General features: G+C 47.7%; 5 protein-coding genes across 5 annotated transcripts; 3 read left to right on the top strand and 2 right to left on the bottom strand.

Moving 5' to 3' along the window:
- Positions 1–700: 700 nt before the first annotated feature.
- On the top strand, positions 701–2156 carry GLAREA_02037 (Chaperone J-domain-containing protein; the record flags this gene model as incomplete). Its single annotated transcript, XM_008089253.1, has 4 exons — positions 701–703; positions 784–853; positions 909–1748; positions 1798–2156. 4 exons carry the CDS (start codon positions 701–703, stop codon positions 2154–2156), a joined length of 1272 nt encoding a protein of 423 aa, XP_008087444.1.
- Positions 2157–2918: 762 nt separating this feature from the next.
- Positions 2919–5905, top strand: GLAREA_02038 (Zn2/Cys6 DNA-binding protein; the record flags this gene model as incomplete). Its single annotated transcript, XM_008089254.1, has 5 exons — positions 2919–3539; positions 3774–4316; positions 4369–5628; positions 5676–5772; positions 5823–5905. The coding sequence occupies 5 exons, from the start codon at positions 2919–2921 to the stop codon at positions 5903–5905; spliced, it is 2604 nt and encodes an 867-aa protein (XP_008087445.1).
- A 374-nt stretch (positions 5906–6279) lies between these two features.
- Positions 6280–7236, bottom strand: GLAREA_02039 (N-terminal nucleophile aminohydrolases (Ntn hydrolases); the record flags this gene model as incomplete). The annotated part of the gene is made up of 2 exons (XM_008089255.1): positions 6280–6978; positions 7111–7236. The coding sequence occupies 2 exons, from the start codon at positions 7234–7236 to the stop codon at positions 6280–6282; spliced, it is 825 nt and encodes a 274-aa protein (XP_008087446.1).
- A 507-nt stretch (positions 7237–7743) lies between these two features.
- Positions 7744–12641, top strand: GLAREA_02040 (Nucleoporin; the record flags this gene model as incomplete). The annotated part of the gene is made up of 3 exons (XM_008089256.1): positions 7744–7848; positions 7906–8608; positions 8662–12641. 3 exons carry the CDS (start codon positions 7744–7746, stop codon positions 12639–12641), a joined length of 4788 nt encoding a protein of 1595 aa, XP_008087447.1.
- A 725-nt stretch (positions 12642–13366) lies between these two features.
- GLAREA_02041 (uncharacterized protein) lies at positions 13367–17032 on the bottom strand (the record flags this gene model as incomplete). Its single annotated transcript, XM_008089257.1, has 9 exons — positions 13367–14089; positions 14136–14260; positions 14310–15159; positions 15341–15662; positions 15792–16138; positions 16194–16289; positions 16338–16418; positions 16502–16792; positions 16904–17032. The coding sequence occupies 9 exons, from the start codon at positions 17030–17032 to the stop codon at positions 13367–13369; spliced, it is 2964 nt and encodes a 987-aa protein (XP_008087448.1).
- Positions 17033–18393: the final 1361 nt, after the last annotated feature.

Consider the following 18393-nt stretch of genomic DNA (forward strand, 5'->3'; position numbering starts at 1 on the left):
AAAGTACCCTTCATGCATGCTAGGAGCAAAGATTGGCTAGAATATCAGTATTAAAGGATTGAAAATAGATTATCGTCGTGAAGAAATGGGGTCTTCGGCTTTTTGTTTCAAGAAAAAATAGATTAGATAACTTCTGAAGGTGAATGCTTTTGATGTGACCGCCATTTTACCCGCATTTACTTCGAAGTAGAGCGTTGCCGGTCGGCAAGGCTGATGGTTGTCGATGGAATATGATGGAAGGAGCTGGACGCCTCCTAGCCTGACCGAAACTTTTATCAGCGATTGACATCACAATACAACACCAACCGACATCTCAAGAACCATCGTACTCTTTTTGCTGTGTCGCAGTCTTTTGCCTTTTCAAACAATTACACAACCCAACCAGAGGAATCTAGAAGCCAAGAACAATTTCTCGGTCACTATCTCCATTCTCGTTCTCGTTTACTTCGATCCGAATTGAACCGTACAAGGCGGCAGCCTCACCATTTGTTAATCAAAACGAAGCGCCATTTTTTGAACTCTTAGAGTATGTGTTTCTCCTAGCTCTATGGCCGAGCCTGTGCCCTGTTTGAACCACAACCACTGACGTGCCTGGTACTTAAAGGAAGAGAGGGAGGCTTAATTGTCGCAGGCCCAAGCACCATTTCGGGGACAGTAGTCACAAGCGAATCTATAAGCCCTTGTGCACGAAGTCGAAATCATGGTAAAGGAAACGAAATTCTACGATATCTTAGGGGCAAGTACTGCTTTTTGGCTGCGCGGAACTTGTCTAACATACAGTAGGTTCCGCCCAATGCCTCTGAAGGTGATATCAAAAAGGCATATAGGAAGGGAGCTTTGAAGCATCATCCAGGTAAGCGTTATACTGCTATTCCCATGGTGGAGTAAGACCTCTAAGCAATTACCAGATAAGAACGCCCACAATCCAGATGCTGCAGACAAGTTCAAGGATCTGTCGCAAGCCTACGAAGTTCTCATTGATCCACAGAAGCGCGAAGTTTACGATCAATATGGAGAGGAAGGCCTGGAGGGCCGCGGTGGTGCCGGCGGCATGAATCCAGAGGATTTGTTCTCTCAATTTTTCGGTGGCGGTGGTGGTGGCTTCGGTAGCATGTTTGGTGGCGGTGGGATGCAACAGCAAGGACCTAGACGTCCTCGCCCAATCAGTCATGTCCATAAAGTAACTTTGGAACAACTCTATCGCGGAAAGACGTCTAGGCTTAGGTTGAACCGACAAATAGTCTGTAAGACATGCGACGGACGAGGTGGGAAAGAAGGCGCTTTCAAGACATGCTCCGGTTGTGGTGGTATGGGTGTAAAAACCATGACACGGTCAATAGGCCCTATGCACCAGCGATTCCAAACCATCTGCCCAGATTGTAACGGAGCGCGAGAGACTATTCGAGACAAGGATCGGTGCAAGGCCTGCAGAGGAGAGAAGTCTGTCATGGAGATCAAAGACCTACACTTAAAAATCGAGCCGGGGTTCCGCCATGGAGAGCAGCTATTGCAAGCTGGCGAGGGTGACCAAATTCCTGGAGAAAACGGACCGATTGCTGGAGATGTGATCTTTCAACTCCAACAAGAACCTTATCCTCACCCACGGTTTGCCCGAAAGGACGATGATTTGTACTACAAGGCTGAAATTGAGCTTGTCACTGCTCTTGCTGGAGGACAAGTATTCATTGAGCATTTAGACGAGCGATGGTTGGAGATCGACATTATGCCGGGAGAAGTCGTCAGTCCAGGTATGTGATAATCTTATGAGGTGTATTTGCTATCTCTAACCTCAATTAGGTGCCTTGAAATTCGTTCGAGGAGAAGGTATGCCGGCAGTCAAGCGTGTTGGGGGTCAACCAGAGATGTATCAAGGCGCGGCTATGCCCAATGGCCATGGAAACCTGTACATTGAATTTGACATCAAATTTCCGGCCAGCGGCTTCGCTACTGACCCGGCAGCCTTTGAGATGCTCAGGACCATTCTTCCACCGGCCGAGCCTTTCCATCCGCCTAAGAACAAGACTGTCAAAGCCGTTGACACCGAGGACGTTGATCCCCTACACCGATCAAGTGCCCGGAATGCCAGCGCAATGGAGCTAGACGATGACGAGGGCGGGGAACAAGGTCAGGAGGGAGTTCGATGTGCTCCGCAGTAAATTACTAGGAGACAGTTCAGTGTTGAAAGACAATTTACATTTCTTCATCACCTCATATATTGCATCTGGAGGCATATTGGCGTATGGAGGTGTGGACTCGACGGAAGATGACTTATGTCTGAACGGTTTCTTTGGGACATTTTGACTACGCCCGCATTGCTGATTGGTAGAATTGACGGTTTATGCCGTAGTTTCGTTCGGATTTCTTTGTTTCGGCGTAAAGACGGATAGATGGCATTACATATATTTCAAGTGTATCAGTGTATATCTTTCGCATCTCAAACTACTGGCAACTCATTCACTCTCTGTGGTGGGTATCTAGCAGCTGGTCGCAAAGCTTCTGATGCGCTAATAGAGTCAATAAAAATACACAATACAACAGATACTGCCTGGCGAATGTACTATAGCAGTTCCGTCAAGTCGCGGAACTCTTCTCGGGAAAGAGGACCACTTCGAAACATTGTGAGGCTGATGTAGGCTGGACGTATGTATGCTGACTAATGTTTATCTAACTTCCCGAATTTGGGTTCCCGAAGGCTTCGATTGTTGGGGTGCACACAGGGTCGACGTACTCGACATTGCCTTGCCGCGATTTTCCCAAAGTCGCTTTCAGATATGCAGTTTTCAGACATTTGAGCGCACAATAAATCCCATATCCACCGTGTGGCGGCAGCCTGAAGCTCGAGGAGTATTATTCTCCAGTCACGTTTTGCCAGTGGGGACTTCACCTACCAGGTCTCCAGTCTACAACTCCTAATCGATATGGATTACTTCAACTCGCCAAATCTCTATAATCAAAGTCACGATCCCAAAAGGGCGCCTTCATTAGCCTCTCCAACACTCTCAAACCATGCCTCACCTTCACCACCGATGTCCACTATCCCGTTGTCTTCGGGGAATACAACACCAACATCGCAGCCTCGAATCCGGAGACGCAATCGTATGATCACATCTTGTCTAGAGTGTCGTCGTCGCAAATTGAAATGCAACAAGTCGCACCCTTGTACCAATTGTGTAAAATTCGCACGCGACTGTGTATTTCTCGCTCCAGCCTTGGATCAGGCGTCTCAACTCAAACTCACCGAAATCAAAGAGAAAGTTGGGTCACTCGAGAGGCTTCTCGAACGAGATGTGGCCAATCCAACCAAGGATTCCAATGTTAGTAGCCCAGGCCAGGAGAGAGCCCTACCCGGAGAGGAAGACGACAATCTACCAGGAAATGAAGATGAGAGAGACCTAGAGCCAACTCCTCTGGCTGTGGTGGATGCAGCTTATGGAGACGAAGGAGAAGACGATGATCTCTTAGACCTGGGGATCCAAATGGGGAAAATGAGGATTACAGAACGGATAGGAGGATTCTTTAGGCCCAAAATTAGTCAAGAGGTCGGTCCATCTCCCTTGTACCTGGATGTTCCTCTTTCTAGAACATATTTCTCTATATTGCGCATCTGTCCTTAACATTTGGAAATTACCATAACGTACATTCTTGTTTTAGTACATTCTGATTTCATGCTTGTCTCTTGTATTTCCATACAAAGCTCACCGAGACACCTCTTACCTCAAGAAGGATAATAGGGATGCTAGGTGTTGACGTTAAAAACTGACTCTTTACCTAAGCTGCAATACACCATGACCGATAACGCCTTCCCGACTGGACCCAAGACTGCAACCACTCCTAATACCCCCTCGCCATCTTCATTCGCTAACCCAATTCCACCGGCGGAAGAATGGCTTAAGCCTGGCCCAACATACATCATGCCATCCTCAGGGTTCTTCTTTGGATCGCAAGGTCAGCAAGCATCACTGGTTGACTTTTTACCTTCTCGACTTGCCGCAGACAGACTTATTAAACAATACTTTGCTTGTGTTCACCCGATCGCACAATGTCTCCATCGACCAAGTTTTGAGAAGGAGTATGAGACGTTCTGGGATGAAGTTTCTCTAGGTATTGAGCCACCGAATTCTGTACAGGCCGTCGTTTTTGCCGCTATGTTTTCTGGGGCCGTCAGTATGGAAGAAGCCGAGATCGTAAGAGATTTTGGAGTATCAAAGGAAAGCTTGATATCGAATTTCAAACTCGGTACCGAGACGGCTTTAGGAAGAGCAAACTTTCTTAGAACCACCAAGATGGAGACCCTCCAAGGGTTTATCATGTATCTGGTATATCTTCACAACCAAGCTGGCAGAACACTGTAACTAACCTTGCTTTTAGATACCACTCTGTCGATCAGAGGTCTCAAGAGCTCACTCTGTTCTACTGGGCGCTGCCTTACGAATGGCAGAATGCATGGGATTGCATCGAGATGGCGAAACCTACGGCATGAACCCCATTGAAACTCACATACGCCGCTTAGGGTGGCACCAGTTATGCTTTTTAGATATTAGGACTTGTGAGGCACAAGGACCGCGGCCGTCTATTCGCAAAGGAGAGTTTGATACCAAACTACCCCTTAACATTAACGATGTGGACTTACATGCTGCTGGAAGGCCGCCCACACCATCGGATAAATTTACGGACTCCACGTTATCACTAATACGTTTTGAAGTGATCGAGATGATGAGAACACTCTGGATCGACCGTCCTCGGATAGAAAGCCGCAAGATAAGTCTTACCGCCGTTCTCACGAAGATTGAAACCTTCAAATCCAACATGAATGCGAAATACGATCACTTGATGGACGATCGAATCGCTGTTCAGAAGGCAGCTAAGATAATTAAAGCACTCCTTCTGTCTCGTCTCCACGTGATGGTTCTTCACCGATATCACAACTCTGTTGTCACTCCTATGCCTGACCGTCTGCGGACTATAATGCTTTCAAATGGCACTGCCATCCTTGAGACATCAGTTGCGCTTGAGACCCTGCCAGAACTTAAGAAGTGGGCTTGGTACGTGGGAGCATTATCTCAACATCACACTGCGTTTCTTCTACTGCTTGAAGTCTACGTTTATCCAAATTGCAAAGAAGCAGACCGTATTTGGCCTTGTTTGGACTACATATTCGAATGCGAACCTACTGAGAATCGCCGCACCAAAGCTCTTCGCGTGCTTTCTGAGCTACAACAGAAGACAGCTGTGTATCAGAGCATGCGTGGTATGAGGGCGCCCACAAACATGGAACGCCATATTGGTCAGCGGGCACCTCGTGTGGCAACTGGACCGACAACGACCGAAAATAAACAACTTATCTATATGAAATCACCGCCTCCAGAACCACTTCCAACACCTCCATTACAGACCATACCTCCTCCTCAGTATGATTCCCAATATGAGCAGTCCAGCCCTATAGCAGGAGGCGGAAGCATTGGAAAAGTAATAGTGCCTGATGTTGTGTACGCTGGCGTGAGCAATGGCGAGGCACTCTGGGCACTACCAAATCAGCCGAGCCCGGAAGCAAGTAGTGATGGAAATAGCGTCGCAGGAGGCTTAGGTGCAGCTAACAGTGGAGATGATCTGATGGCTGATATCGACTGGGTGGGTTCCACTGTGTTGTTATATTCAATTGCTAACCTAGCGTCTAGGATGCATTTGATGCTCTATTTCCACAAGATCAACAGCAAGATTGGGATATGCCGCTGTACTCATACCAGTTTCCTCCACCTCCACCTACGGCTTCTGGTATGCCTTCATTTATGGGGAGCGCAGGGTATGGTAGCTAAGAGTACCAGCACCGATACATAATGGTTTATTACGCGCTGGCGTTTCGTCTGCTGGTAGGGAGCAGGAGTCTGCATGCAAAACAACTTACTAGGTGCATACGATTGACCTGCATGGATTGGTAGAAGTGCCCCAAGGCTACGTCCTTGACGGTCTCGTGTATTTTTCTGAAGTGTCTCATCATTCGGTTAGAAAACCTGAGCCTCAGTGGGCACAAAAATGCAGAGCCAAGAGGAAGGTAAGATCAAAGGATAACGTAGGATGCTCCCACCTAGAATGACCAAAGCCTACCTGTTGGGAGATTGAGAGCTCTGATTGTAGATTGATTGGAAATGGAATCGTGTCTATTGAACTCAACTGTCGAGACAACTTGCTTGGTGTACATCCTGACTTAATGCGCCATCCCACCAAACCGAACCATAATGGTAGTACATTTTCGCTCCTTCTCCGCATCCCAACATCTGACCCTCAGACATCCAAATCCATTTTCTCCCCCAAAGTAGTCTCTGTGCCCAGCTCGGTGACCGTAACATACTTGCTGATCTCCTCTCTCGTAATGATCTTCTCGTTCAACACTGCAGTTGTACCTCTCTTGAAAACGTAACTCTTCTGCTTCTTGCTTCTTTCATTTGGCTTGACGTATCCCCTCTTCAATGTGGTCTTCTCCTTTGTGATAATTGCGACATCGACGTTCGATCCAGATCCCAAGTCATTGAAGATACCAGCCTGAATGGCGTTCGAAGCCAAAGTGACAGCCTCCTGCTCCGTCATTTTACTCTTCCATTGTGTCTCGAACACAGACATCGCAGCCAAAGATCCCGAGCCCATTGTAACATAGGGGAGTTTGTCTGTGCTACCATGAGCGTGAACCGTAAACAATCCGACACCAGTAGGATCGACACCTGCTACAACTAGGTAGGCGCCGATATGTCCTTGATAGCGGAATAAGTGCTGCTTGAGCATCGTCATGCATGTTACGACTCGGGGTTTGCGGCCGGTGGAGAGGGAATGAAGCTCGAGTTGCGAAGAGATGAGGGCCGTTGTGAATTCTGTATCCGCTGCGGTTCCAGCTCCTGCACACCAGATCTGAGGCGCGATGTAATGTAATTTTTCGCAGTTCTTATCTGCTACTATGGGACCACTGGTTGCTCTTGTATCTGCGGCAATCTATATGAGCCAGAGGTCAGCGTCTGCCAGTTTTCTAAAGTATTATATGGAACTGAGGCTGGCGACAGCTAAAAAAGCTTCACATGGTTTTGTTGCTGCCCCGATACTAAAAGTTGTGAGAGAATAACTTACAACTACACCTCCATCAAATATGCATCCTACGATAGTCGTTCCTGTGCTTGTCGCCTTTGGCAATGGAACACCTCTTGCATGTAACGCAGCATTTCGGGTATGGTTTGAAAAGTCGAAGCCCGGCATCTTGGGAGGCGAAGCTTAAGAATTCGTTGGTTGTATAGTGAGATATTGTAGAGGTGTTTCAAAGGCGGCCGCAATGTTCTGAAGCTCTTGATGAGGTTGTGAGATTGTCGATGAGCTCGGCCGTCCAGGAGCTCCTACGTCGCCCTGCCTGCCTGCGCGCAGCTGCAACAACTCCACGCGACAGCGTCACGTGACATCTAAATGTTCTGACAGCACCCTAGCTTGGAGAGCTCTTCAATTGCGAAACCTTACGTAGCCGCCGAAGTGCGCCTGATTACCCAAGAATCTCGGATATGAGTTTGATTCAGCTAAGAATTCACTCATAATTGCCTTATATCGTGTAAATTCACTTTATTCGAGCTCCGACCAGCTAGCCAAAGCTCGAACCTGGATCTGGTAGAACCTCGACAAACAAAAGGACATTCGATGCGCAGAAGCATTTTATGACCTTCGAGCCCTGCGGCCACCCCAACTACACCCCCAGCTGGTGGATACTTCGCGACCGTCATGTCTTTCTCTCCATTTCAGAATGCTGCCGGCGGCATGGCAGGTTCCTCGACCTCGGCGGGAAATGTTCAGAATGGACCTGATTTAGAGGATATATTGACATCGGTGCGTAACTACCCTTCTGTTTCCAGTATGACAAACCCAAGCTAACCTGTTTATCAGGGCTTAGGCTTCAAGGCACTCAAGAACGAACTACTCAAGACCGATGTGAAAGTACAATTGCTTCCGACACCATGGCCTGCCGACCAGTTACCACCTGCGACCTCTTCGCTGCTAAGCGTGGCTTCGAAAAAAGGCCTCGTTGCTGCTGCTGGACCCGATTCCCTCATAGTTGCATATACGAAGACACTTCGACAGACCTTCAATGCGACTGAGGAGGAAATACGATCTAACGCGAACAATATTCGCCCTTTCCAACCAGAGCTGCGCCTACCTATGTCGATGAGGATTTCGCAGGTAGCTTTTTCTGCAGATGAATCCTACCTGGTACTTTCGGCGGAGAATGGAGGAGGCATGGCGGTTTACGAAGTTCAAGCTGTATTGGGTGGTGCTACACAACCCGCCTTTGAGATCTCCACGAACGGACAACCAATACGAGCGCTTATACCAAATCCAACACAAGGGGAGCTATTTGCTGTGGTTCTTGCAAATGGCAGTCTGTTAATGGCAAACTTAAACGAAAGAAGCTTTGTCCAAGGCGGAAACGGCCAGGTATTGAAGGATACAGTTAGTTGTGTCTCATGGAGCTCCAAGGGAAAACAGTTAGTAGCTGGACTAGCAAATGGTACTGCTTATCAAATGAAGCCAGACGGAACGGGAGTTGGAGACATTCCAAGGCCACCTGCTGTGGACGAAAGCAATTATGGTAAGCGGTGATCAGAAACGCATCTATATGTGATGTGAGGTTAACAGTTCTAGTTTCTTCAATAACGTGGCTGGAGAATAATGTTTTCATGATGATCCATACTCCACAAACCGGGCAAAATGGAATGGCCCCCGAATCCTCCTACCATCTGGTTACAAGAGCTCCAGGGCCACCCCCGAGCTACATGTTCCAAAAATTATCTGACCCAGCTGGCCCCTTTTCCAGTGTCGAGCGCGGATCCCCACACCAATTCATCTTGAGACTACGCAATTTCCCACCGAACTTAGAAGATCTACTCATTATCGCTTCGACCGCATCCACAGATATTGGTTTGTTCAGCAAATGCAAAACTCCCTTGTCTAGCGACAAACCAGCGGAAAAAATCACCGGGGTCTTCACGATGACCGAGATGAACGATGACTCCCGACGAGCTACTCTCCCTATAAGCTCAGACAACAATGATACTTCCCCCATTGGAATGGCTGTAGACTTGTCCAGCACCCAGACTGTCTGGAAGCCAATTCCAACCGACGATGAGAACGACGAATCAGCAGGGCCCGTTCCTGGACTAATGTGCTTGAACCATGAAGGTGTTCTTAAATATTGGTCAATTATCTATTCGGAGTCAATACAGCAACGTACAACCTACCCAGGACTTGGTGACACTCCTGCCGTAGCTGTCCAGGCGTCACCCGCCCCCGTACAAAGCGCTTCTCCGTCAGCGTTTGGTGGGAAGTCGACGTTTGGACAGGCAACAGGTGGTGGGGCAGTTAAACCATCTTTTGGGGCCACAGGTAGTGCTTTTGGAAATGCATCCGGGATAGGACAAAAAGCATCAGTTTGGGGCACGCCGAGCACCCCGGCTACCTCATCTACAAACGCGCCAGCCTTTGGAGCACCAGCATTTGGAAGCTCTTCGGCACTTGGTGGAGGTAGCTCATTCGGCAAGCCATCGTTTGGTTCACCCAGTACTCCAGCAGCTTTCGGTTCTGCCAATATGCCCGGGCAGAAAGCTTCGCCTTGGGGTGCGGCTGCTCCAAGTACAACGTTTGGTCAAGCTGGGGGAGCAAAACCAGCTTCCCCTTTCGGGACTGCTTCCCCGACAGTGAACGCGCCTCCTACCTCTGGAGGGTTCGCAAATTTTGCAAGCAAAGGTGGATTCACTGCCGCGAACAATCTTCAAAATGCGACTGGGAGTGTGTTTGGGAAGTCAGCGGCGCCCAGCCCATTTGGGGCTGCTGGTAGCTCTACATCATTCGGCTCTGTACCTCAAAACGATAACAAACCTGCTGCTGGGATTTTTGGCGCCCCGTCCGACAACAAACCAGCTACTGGTCTATTTGGTGCTCCATCCGAACAGAAACCTAATAGCGGTTTGTTCGGTGGGCCTAGTCCTGCAACCTTTGGCAACCCAGCACCAACGTCATTCGGAAGTAGCATTCCAAGTGGTGCTCCAGCGTCTGCGAGTCCATTTGGTAGTGCTGGCTTCAGTCTTGGCACTACCTTCAAGAAGGACGTGTCGGTGAAAGATGGCGAAGTAGATAATGCTGGAAGTAAGGGCTCCTCGATGTTTGGATCAGCATTTGGCGGCGCGCTGGGCGAGACTTCGACCATCTCACCAGCTCAGCCATCGGTTTCGAAAGACGCAGAAATGGATGCCGTGGAGACTCCAGTAGAAGAGTCTGCCTTACCGACATCGAAACCTCAGTCTACAGAGCAGCCGCCTAAGTTCTCATTCGAACCAGCGAAGACTGCTGTCAGGCCTTCCTCGCCTCTCAAGGAGTCCACTACACCTGCATCTACTCCGGCTCCTGCGAGATTCGCATTTTCTCCGACAAAGGCGGCAAATGGTAGTAGCCTCTTTGGGGTGCCGCCCTCAACAACGCCAAGTACATCATCCAAACCTGCTGCTGCTGGTTTTGGCTTTGGAAAAGACAGCTCGCCATCAACAACGCCAACCACAACATCCAAACCAGCTGGCTTCAGCTTTGGGGAAGAAAACCCGCCGTCCTTTAGTTTCGCCAAGTTGGGCAATTCCTCAGCAACTCCTGGTCCAAAGACTCCTTTCACTACGGAGCCTCCTTCAATTATCCAAACTCCTGCCACTCCGAAAATCAAGGAGGAACCAAAGGAGGAGAATTCAGGTATCAGTGATCATGTCTCCGACCCTCCGCTGCCACCTGATCCAACAAGTAAGACATGTTTCCCATTCGGAGACTCGTCATCATCTTCAGAAGCTGACGAATTATTACCTCCAGATACTGCCTCCAAACCGGAACCCGCTCCAAGAAAAGAATCTCCACCCCAAGCTGAGAGCCATGACAAAGCTTCTCCTCGTCCGACCCCGTCCGCTGACATTCCAGAAGGCCCTGCAGATGACGACAATGAATCTGGCTTCTCTTCAGAAGGAGAAGGGTCTGGCCATACTCGCAGCGAACAAGGAGAGCTCAGTGAAGAAGGCAGCGAGGAAGGTAGTGAGGAAGGGAGTGGAGAAGAGGTCGAGCGAAGTCCAAGTCCCTCTTCGGATACACAACAAACTCCGGGTTTCACACCCCAAACCTCTTCCGCTGATGGCCCTAATAGTAAGTTATCTGAGAGCAGTATGTTTACAAAAGTATCAATGCCTAGTCATCAACATGCCCCATCACGCCCTCTCTTTGGGGAGGTCGCTGCGGCCGCTCCTTCCCTGCCTCCTCCCTCGAAGCCCAGAGATCCACAAAGTCCACGGTCTCCAAGCCCAGTACGTGGTGCTCTGCCTGGTAGGATGTTAAGGCCTGATGCATCTCGGTCTGTGAGCGCGCCTGGGGTCGCCTCTCAGCTGCTAGGTTCTTCTCAGAGGTTGGGTCAAAAGCCACCAGGGTCAGTAACCAGCACCTTCTCCCTTACGCGGGAACAGCAGCAGGCCGACGAAAGGCGTCGAATCGAGGCGAAAGCTCGTCAGGAAGCAGCAGAGACGCAAGCTCTTGTTGATGAAGAAGATGATTCAATGCAAAAATATCTCGCCGAGGACATTGAGCCAACAAGGACACTTGATGAGTTTGTAGCGCATACAAACACGGAAGCCGCGGATGAGGGAACGAGTATCCCAGCGCAAGTTGAGGCCCTCTATCGAGACGTAAACTCTATGGTTGACACTCTTGGCGTCAACGCGAAGGCGCTGAAGGCCTTTATTATGGGCCACACCGATCAGTACAAAGAAACTGGACGTGGCAAGGAAGACCTTGAAAATGAAGAAGACTGGGTCCTCGGAGAGATTGACACTCTCTCTTGGCTTGTCGGCAACGATATAACGAAAGATTTGGAGGAGGGCCGCGTCACGGATGTCACTCGCAAGATGGAAATTTGCAGCGATTTGCAGAGAGAACTAGCCAAACTTCGAGTTAAGCATGACGAGCTCCGAAAGTTTGTTCAGGCCCATCGAGATTCTGCTGAGATAGAGGCAGCCAAGTCACAACCTTTAAGTGCAGACCAAGCATCGCAACAGCACGCGTTGAGAAAGAACTTTACCAAGTTCCAGAAACTCCTTCCTGAAGCCGAGGAAAGCCTTACCATTCTCAAGGTCAAAACTGTGACGCAGGCAACATCCAACGGGCGTCCGAGTGGCCAGGCGGCCCCGACTGTGGAAGCGGTTATGCGCACAATTGGCAAAATCACTAGCATGGCGGAAAAGAAGAGTGGTGATATTGATTTGCTGGAAAGTCAGATGAGGAAGTTACGGTTCAGTTCTCTAGACCCACCGCGCAGTCGGGAAGGATCTCCCTTCACGACACCCAATGCAAAACAATCAGTACGCGCACCCGGCCCGTATGGGTTCTCCTATACGCCAGAAAACGCTTCACGAAATCTGAACGCCTCTTTCCGATCCTCTACTGGCTCTTTCTCCAGTCCAGGGCCCAGAAAGAAATTGAGTGGTTACACCACCAATGAGAAGTTGTTATTGAAGGCAAAGCTGGCGAGAAGAAAAGAGGTTTTGGCGGGCTTAAAAGGAGCTCTGGAGAACTCTGGGACGAATGTACGGTTGATGGATGAGTGAAGAAAAAATGGAGTAGAAAAGTCTACATGACCAACGAACGGTATGGCGTAATGGACTGGCCTATCCTAATATGAAATTATGCCGGATTGAAAAGAAAATATTAGTGTAATACTAGGTATCAACAATGTAAACCCCGAATAAAGGGCTTGAGAACTATAGCAGACAAGGTCCAATGAAATGCTTAATGCGCGTAAATATACTCCAACTCCCATTATCTAAAGGTGATCGAGGCTTCGCTTCGTCGTTGTCTCTTCTGCGGCGGCTGACAGAAACAAGCAACAGCAAGAGCTGGTTCATGGCACACCATGGGCCTTTTAAACCGAGTGTAATGCCGACTATTTTTGCTTATTTAGAATGGAAGAAGCGAGGGAGCACGTTTTTTCTCAATTGAAAGAGATGTGGTCTATGTTATTATATGACCTCAAATTGTGTTGTCAAAAACATGTCATCAGATCTCCAAGTGGCAAGTGCGATAAGTTACTAGTGGAGTCAACTCATTGTTGTCACTTGGATGTCGCCAAGTTATATGCGTCCTTTTCACACAACTCCAGAATCGTAGTTACCAACAACCGTGAAGTCAAAAAGCAAGTCTTGAGCATTCGTCTCTTGAGAAATTTAATTCACAATTCTAGTGTTGAATGAACCAGTACTTTTCTCATCCGCATACATAACCGCATCTACCACCACCCTAGCTCAGCAGTCATATCCACATATAATTATTTCGTCTAAACAACAACCTTCTTCAACATCAACCCCTCACAACTATCCTTCCAGCCCTCTACCAAATCCCCAGCCCAAACCTCTAATTGTCCCGCATCCACCAGATCCCCCAACTCACTGAACAAAGTTTCGTTCCCTTGCGTGCCATTCACGCTATCAAGGACTTTATCAATCCAACCGCCTTCGTCGAGTCCCTTTTTCACAGCTGCAGCTTGCTCAGAGATGGCTTGTTTAAGTTCCTTTGTTTGTGCGAGGATTTGAGGAGTGTGGGGACTTTGAGAGGTGTGTAGGGTTTTTTCTTTAGAGTTGAGGAAGTTGCAGAAGGCGTGGGTGATGAGGGAGAGGTCGTAGGTGGTGTAGAAGATGTGTAAGACGCTTCCGAAAGCTGGGACGATGGCATTGAGGTTTTTGACTTGTTCAACTGCCTCTTCCAAGCGAGCTGTTAGATTGAGGTTGGATGCCTTCAAAATGGAAGAGAAGTTAGCGTCGTTCCAACGGGTGGAGTCGAGATTCGATGTGACAATGAGTGTCATCTCTTCATGGCAAATACGAGCGAGATCTTCTATGTCTGTAAGATAGTTTTGTGTATCATCCAGTTTCATCCGACTAGGCGGTGATGTGAGGAATTCTTGTATGTAAGCATCAGCTTCTGCTTTACCAGCAGAAGAGCTTTGAAACAGAAGTTTTGCGAGGTGCTGATTATTGACATTTACACGTGCTCGTGTGTCCTGAATTTGTCAGATATTTGTATCTGAATACCAGATTCGTACTTACACTTAGACCCGGCCGATAACGTGACAACTCTTCAAAGCTGGCGCCGAGAGTAGTCTCGAAATTTGGAAAGGTGGCATAGTCGCAGGTATCCGAGATCTTTGAATCTGCACTATCAAAGTTGGGCGCTTGCGAGATGTCAGTTCAACAGTCGAATCACGCACATGTTAGACTTACGTAAGATATCCAAACCGCTATTCGTAGATTCTTTTGGTGGTATCAAGCGGTTAATTTTCATCGTCTCAACGACTGACATGACGGAAGCAAGGGTACATTCAAGCTTGTCTGATACTTCTTTGAGTTCAAAGACCGAGTTATAGCTTCCATGCTTGTATGAAAGCCGTGTGTTTCGACTAATCTGGCTAGGAGTTCCTCGTATCATTTTCTGCTGCTTTTTCAAGATATCGAGCGGAGGTTTCAATTGAGTCTCTCCTAGCTCACTGAATTCATGCGGGTGGAATGATGATATGCGGTCAAACAGAACGTAAGATAGAGTATCTAATTGTATCTGCTTAAGTCCGAGTTTGTCGAAAGCACGCATCGCCAGAAGGCCGTTACCAAGATATTGATACAGTCGAATGAGCAACAAGCGAATTTGGAAGTTTGATTCCGAGAAGGAAGCAGCATACTCAAGTAGCGCGACCGTTTGCAAAATGTAAGACGTTTTTCCGTCCATCAATGTTCCATCTTGATGTTTAGTAACTGATTGTGCGATGGTGATTAGACACATAGTAGCTAGCACCAATAAATCATCTGCTGGATGTTGGTCGGTTGGCAGCAAATTCCACGAGGCCCGACCACCCTCAACTGCCATCAAATAAAGTCGGATAGCGTCCAACGCGAACAACTTTAAACATGATGTACAAGCGTGAACATTTTTACGACCGCAAGCGGGACAAGCAAATTCTGTGTCTCCAGAGAACTGAGTAGGTCGCTGCCGATGACTGTTGGCTGGAATGCTGAACGAAAGCAAGTAACGCAGCTTGTAGGCGTTGATGTGCTGGGTCAGCTTTTTGGAAGTCTTGTACTATCTGATGGTTAATAGAATGATACAGATTAAATAAGAGCAAAGAACAATTTCTATTGTACTAAAACCGAAGGCCCACGGAAGAACGAGAGAGACATGGACATGCTCAAAAAGGGCGAAGTATGATCATGGGTGTATTGATCAAAATCGGGTTTGTCCAAAAAGGGAAGGCCTTGCTTACATTGTCTTTTTCCGCCAAAGCAGTTCCAAAGAGTTTATTCTCGACCAAATTACTCAAGAGGTATTGCTTCTCACTTTCTTTAAGTTTTTCAACAAAAGGCCTCAAATCACCGTATGTCGTGGTAGCGGATCCGTACGTGGTCAGATATTCTTCAAGTATGTCAACTCGATCTGACGCGGATTCAGTTTCAAGAGAGAATGGACTACGCTCCTTAAACAAAATAGTCACTTTTGCAAGGGAGGCATTTCGTCGCCAGCTTTTATCGACCCCAGAATCTGGCTTCAAGTGTGCCTCCACCTCAGACAACACTGTTTCTCTCAACCTAAACGGTATCAGTCAACCCAGGCCTCGTCTATGCAATCGTAAATGAGATAGGGTAATTTGGAGAAATTCGTAAGTGGGAAGCCCAATAAAGCCAATTCGTCGATAAAGGCGGAGAAGTTTGACTTACTCATTACCACCCAATTCGTTGGCCGAACATACGAAACCGTCCCATACTATCCAGTCACAGAAATTTGCTTCAGAGAGCTGGCCTGCTTCATCTTTCGTACGTGCCCGCTTAAGCAGGGCTCCTGTAATTTCGGAGAGCTCTTTCCATTGGTGAGTAGTCTTCAAGAGATTTAACCTTATCCTCCACAGCTGCCATTCTCCCTTGGCAACAACAGATTCAGGCCCCAAATTAGGATGTCGCAGATATTCCAGTCTCTGTTCGGGCTTGCCGAGAACCTCTGCAATTCTATGCCAGAGAAGCAATTCTTGAGGGGTGTGTATTGAGCGTAGTGGTAGTTTCGTTGGGTCCTGCCAAAAGCGGTCAATATTACCCGACGAACATAGATACCAGTGCACAACATACTGCAGCGTCCTTGGTTGCATTAGCCAGCTTTTGAATCGTGGCAAAAGCCAAGGTGCCCCAAAGTTTACGTTGATTTTCCGGATATTTGGTTGTTATCTAATGATGTTCAGTGCTGGGTCGTGTGACAGTGCATGGCATACCTACCGAGAAGAGGAACATGGTAGTAATATTCCAGAAGAGGTATCCATGATTGCCAGGGAAGTTTTTCTCCAGACTGTTCGCAATCTAGATAAAATCAGACACAGATTCCAAAGTGCACTTTGTCGTTGCTGGATCATCGCTCGATGTGAGCAAGATTTCAATCATACCTGCCGAGCATGATCAATGTCGTTGTGCGCAAGGCATTCCTTGAAGGAGTCTTCCCCTAATTCCTCTTCTTTAGGACAAGATTTAACACACTGCCATCGTGTTTCTCCAATTATTCTTGCCCAGCTCTCCTCTGGTAGAGGAAAAATCTCGCCATATGCTTCCTCGTAGAGTTGAATGGTCTCCAACTCCTTGATCGTCGACTTTCTCAGCGGCAGCTCTTCCAAGTGAACCAGAACAGCCGCTTTCTCGGATAAAAGAGGCGATTTCGATCTGATGAAGATTTTGAGAGCCTATTTGAGCATGTGAGACCTGGATGAAATGTTGAAGTTTTTCACGTGATATTGAACTGAAGGTTGAAGGATATACATGCGATGAAGTTTAGTAAGTAATTCATTACATACCTCCAGGTAATCATTTGGTTTCTTTAATAATCTCTTATCGACGAGCTTTAGAGCTTGCTTGTAAGCTCCTACCTCGATAGCGTTCCAAATTGGGGCATCCTGCCGCTCCCTCATCAGCTGATCAGCCATTATATGCCGACCTCCAACCCGGTTAGACGATCATGCAGCTGTCTACTAGGTCTGTTAGAGGGTCTAGAAAGAGCGATCAAACTATTCGGGGTCGATGCGGCCAGTTGTGGCGGATGAAAGATGATGACTTGACAAAATTTTGTTGTGGTTTCAAAAGCAGTCCAGCAGCCGAAGCGAAGATTTATAGCGTCATGATTGGGCTTCGTGATTTCAATTTGAGTCGAGGAGAATGTTCACTTTAACACCATATAATTTTTTGGGTCTTATACAGCTTGAATACGTATCTTGTAATTGTAACCTATTTTGGAAAATGACTAGCAAATGTTTCAAGCAAGGCTCTATGCGCTTCGTACCGAAGAGAACCAGTTAGTTAATGCCAACTGATAGAACTCTGAATGATCAAAATATCTCGTCCTTCGGTGAGTTATGCTTTAAACAAAGTACTAACGTTTGCAAGCAACACCTCAAACAAGCCCGGTTTAGCTAAATCTTCAAGTCGAAACACCCTGGAAAACAGAAATCAATGTTGCTACCGAACCATATTCCCTCCGCCCATTGATCACTATGCTCTTTCCATAATATACATAATTACACATCATTAACAAAAGAGTCTTCTAACGCAATATCGCTACTGCAGCGTAACACCCTTTTCTCCTTTGGCTCATTCATTTTTCACGAGAACCATCCCTTGCCTTTCTTTGCAGCGTTTCTTTCAGCGGTCTGTGTCTATGTCAGTAATACTCTTGATAATTTCAAGTTAAACTGGCGGGAGTCGTGATAGCGAAAACGTATGAAACAACGTCCGACATCTCACCTGACCGCTCCGAGCACTCCGAGTCTGCTAACAAGACATTGAGAAGTACATTCTGTGTGGTCGTCGCAACTAGGCCAATACTCGGGTAAAATAATTGAGGTTTTTGACTAGATTCCCAGTTTGCAGTCTCTGGTAGGGACGGCTAAGAAACACTCCAGCCAATGGACAACAGCTTTACCACCTGACCATTGGCTTGTAGAACCTTGACTATACTTGCCCAGTCATGCAAGAACAAAATAGAAATCGAAACACGCACCCATTGTTTCTTACAATCTCGATACGCCCTGTTTAACAATTAGCCGCAGATCCGACCACGAGTCACTATCCAGCTCACGACCGAGTAATCGGCACTTTACACAAAGATAAGAAATAGACTTTCGACGTCACATCCGCTTTCCGCAGTTACTCTAATCTTGAATCTGCCACGCCGCTTACTCCTCTAGATAGCTCCGAATCGAGGGATAAGAGGTACGGAGGTACTCATTCCACGTCAACGGCCGCCAGGTGACAGACCACCTTGCCAGAGTCTAGGTTCCAGAGAAAGACG

The sequence above is a fragment of the Glarea lozoyensis genome, assembly GCF_000409485.1.
Source record: "Glarea lozoyensis ATCC 20868 chromosome Unknown GLAREA7, whole genome shotgun sequence".
Lineage (NCBI taxonomy): Eukaryota > Fungi > Ascomycota > Leotiomycetes > Helotiales > Helotiaceae > Glarea > Glarea lozoyensis.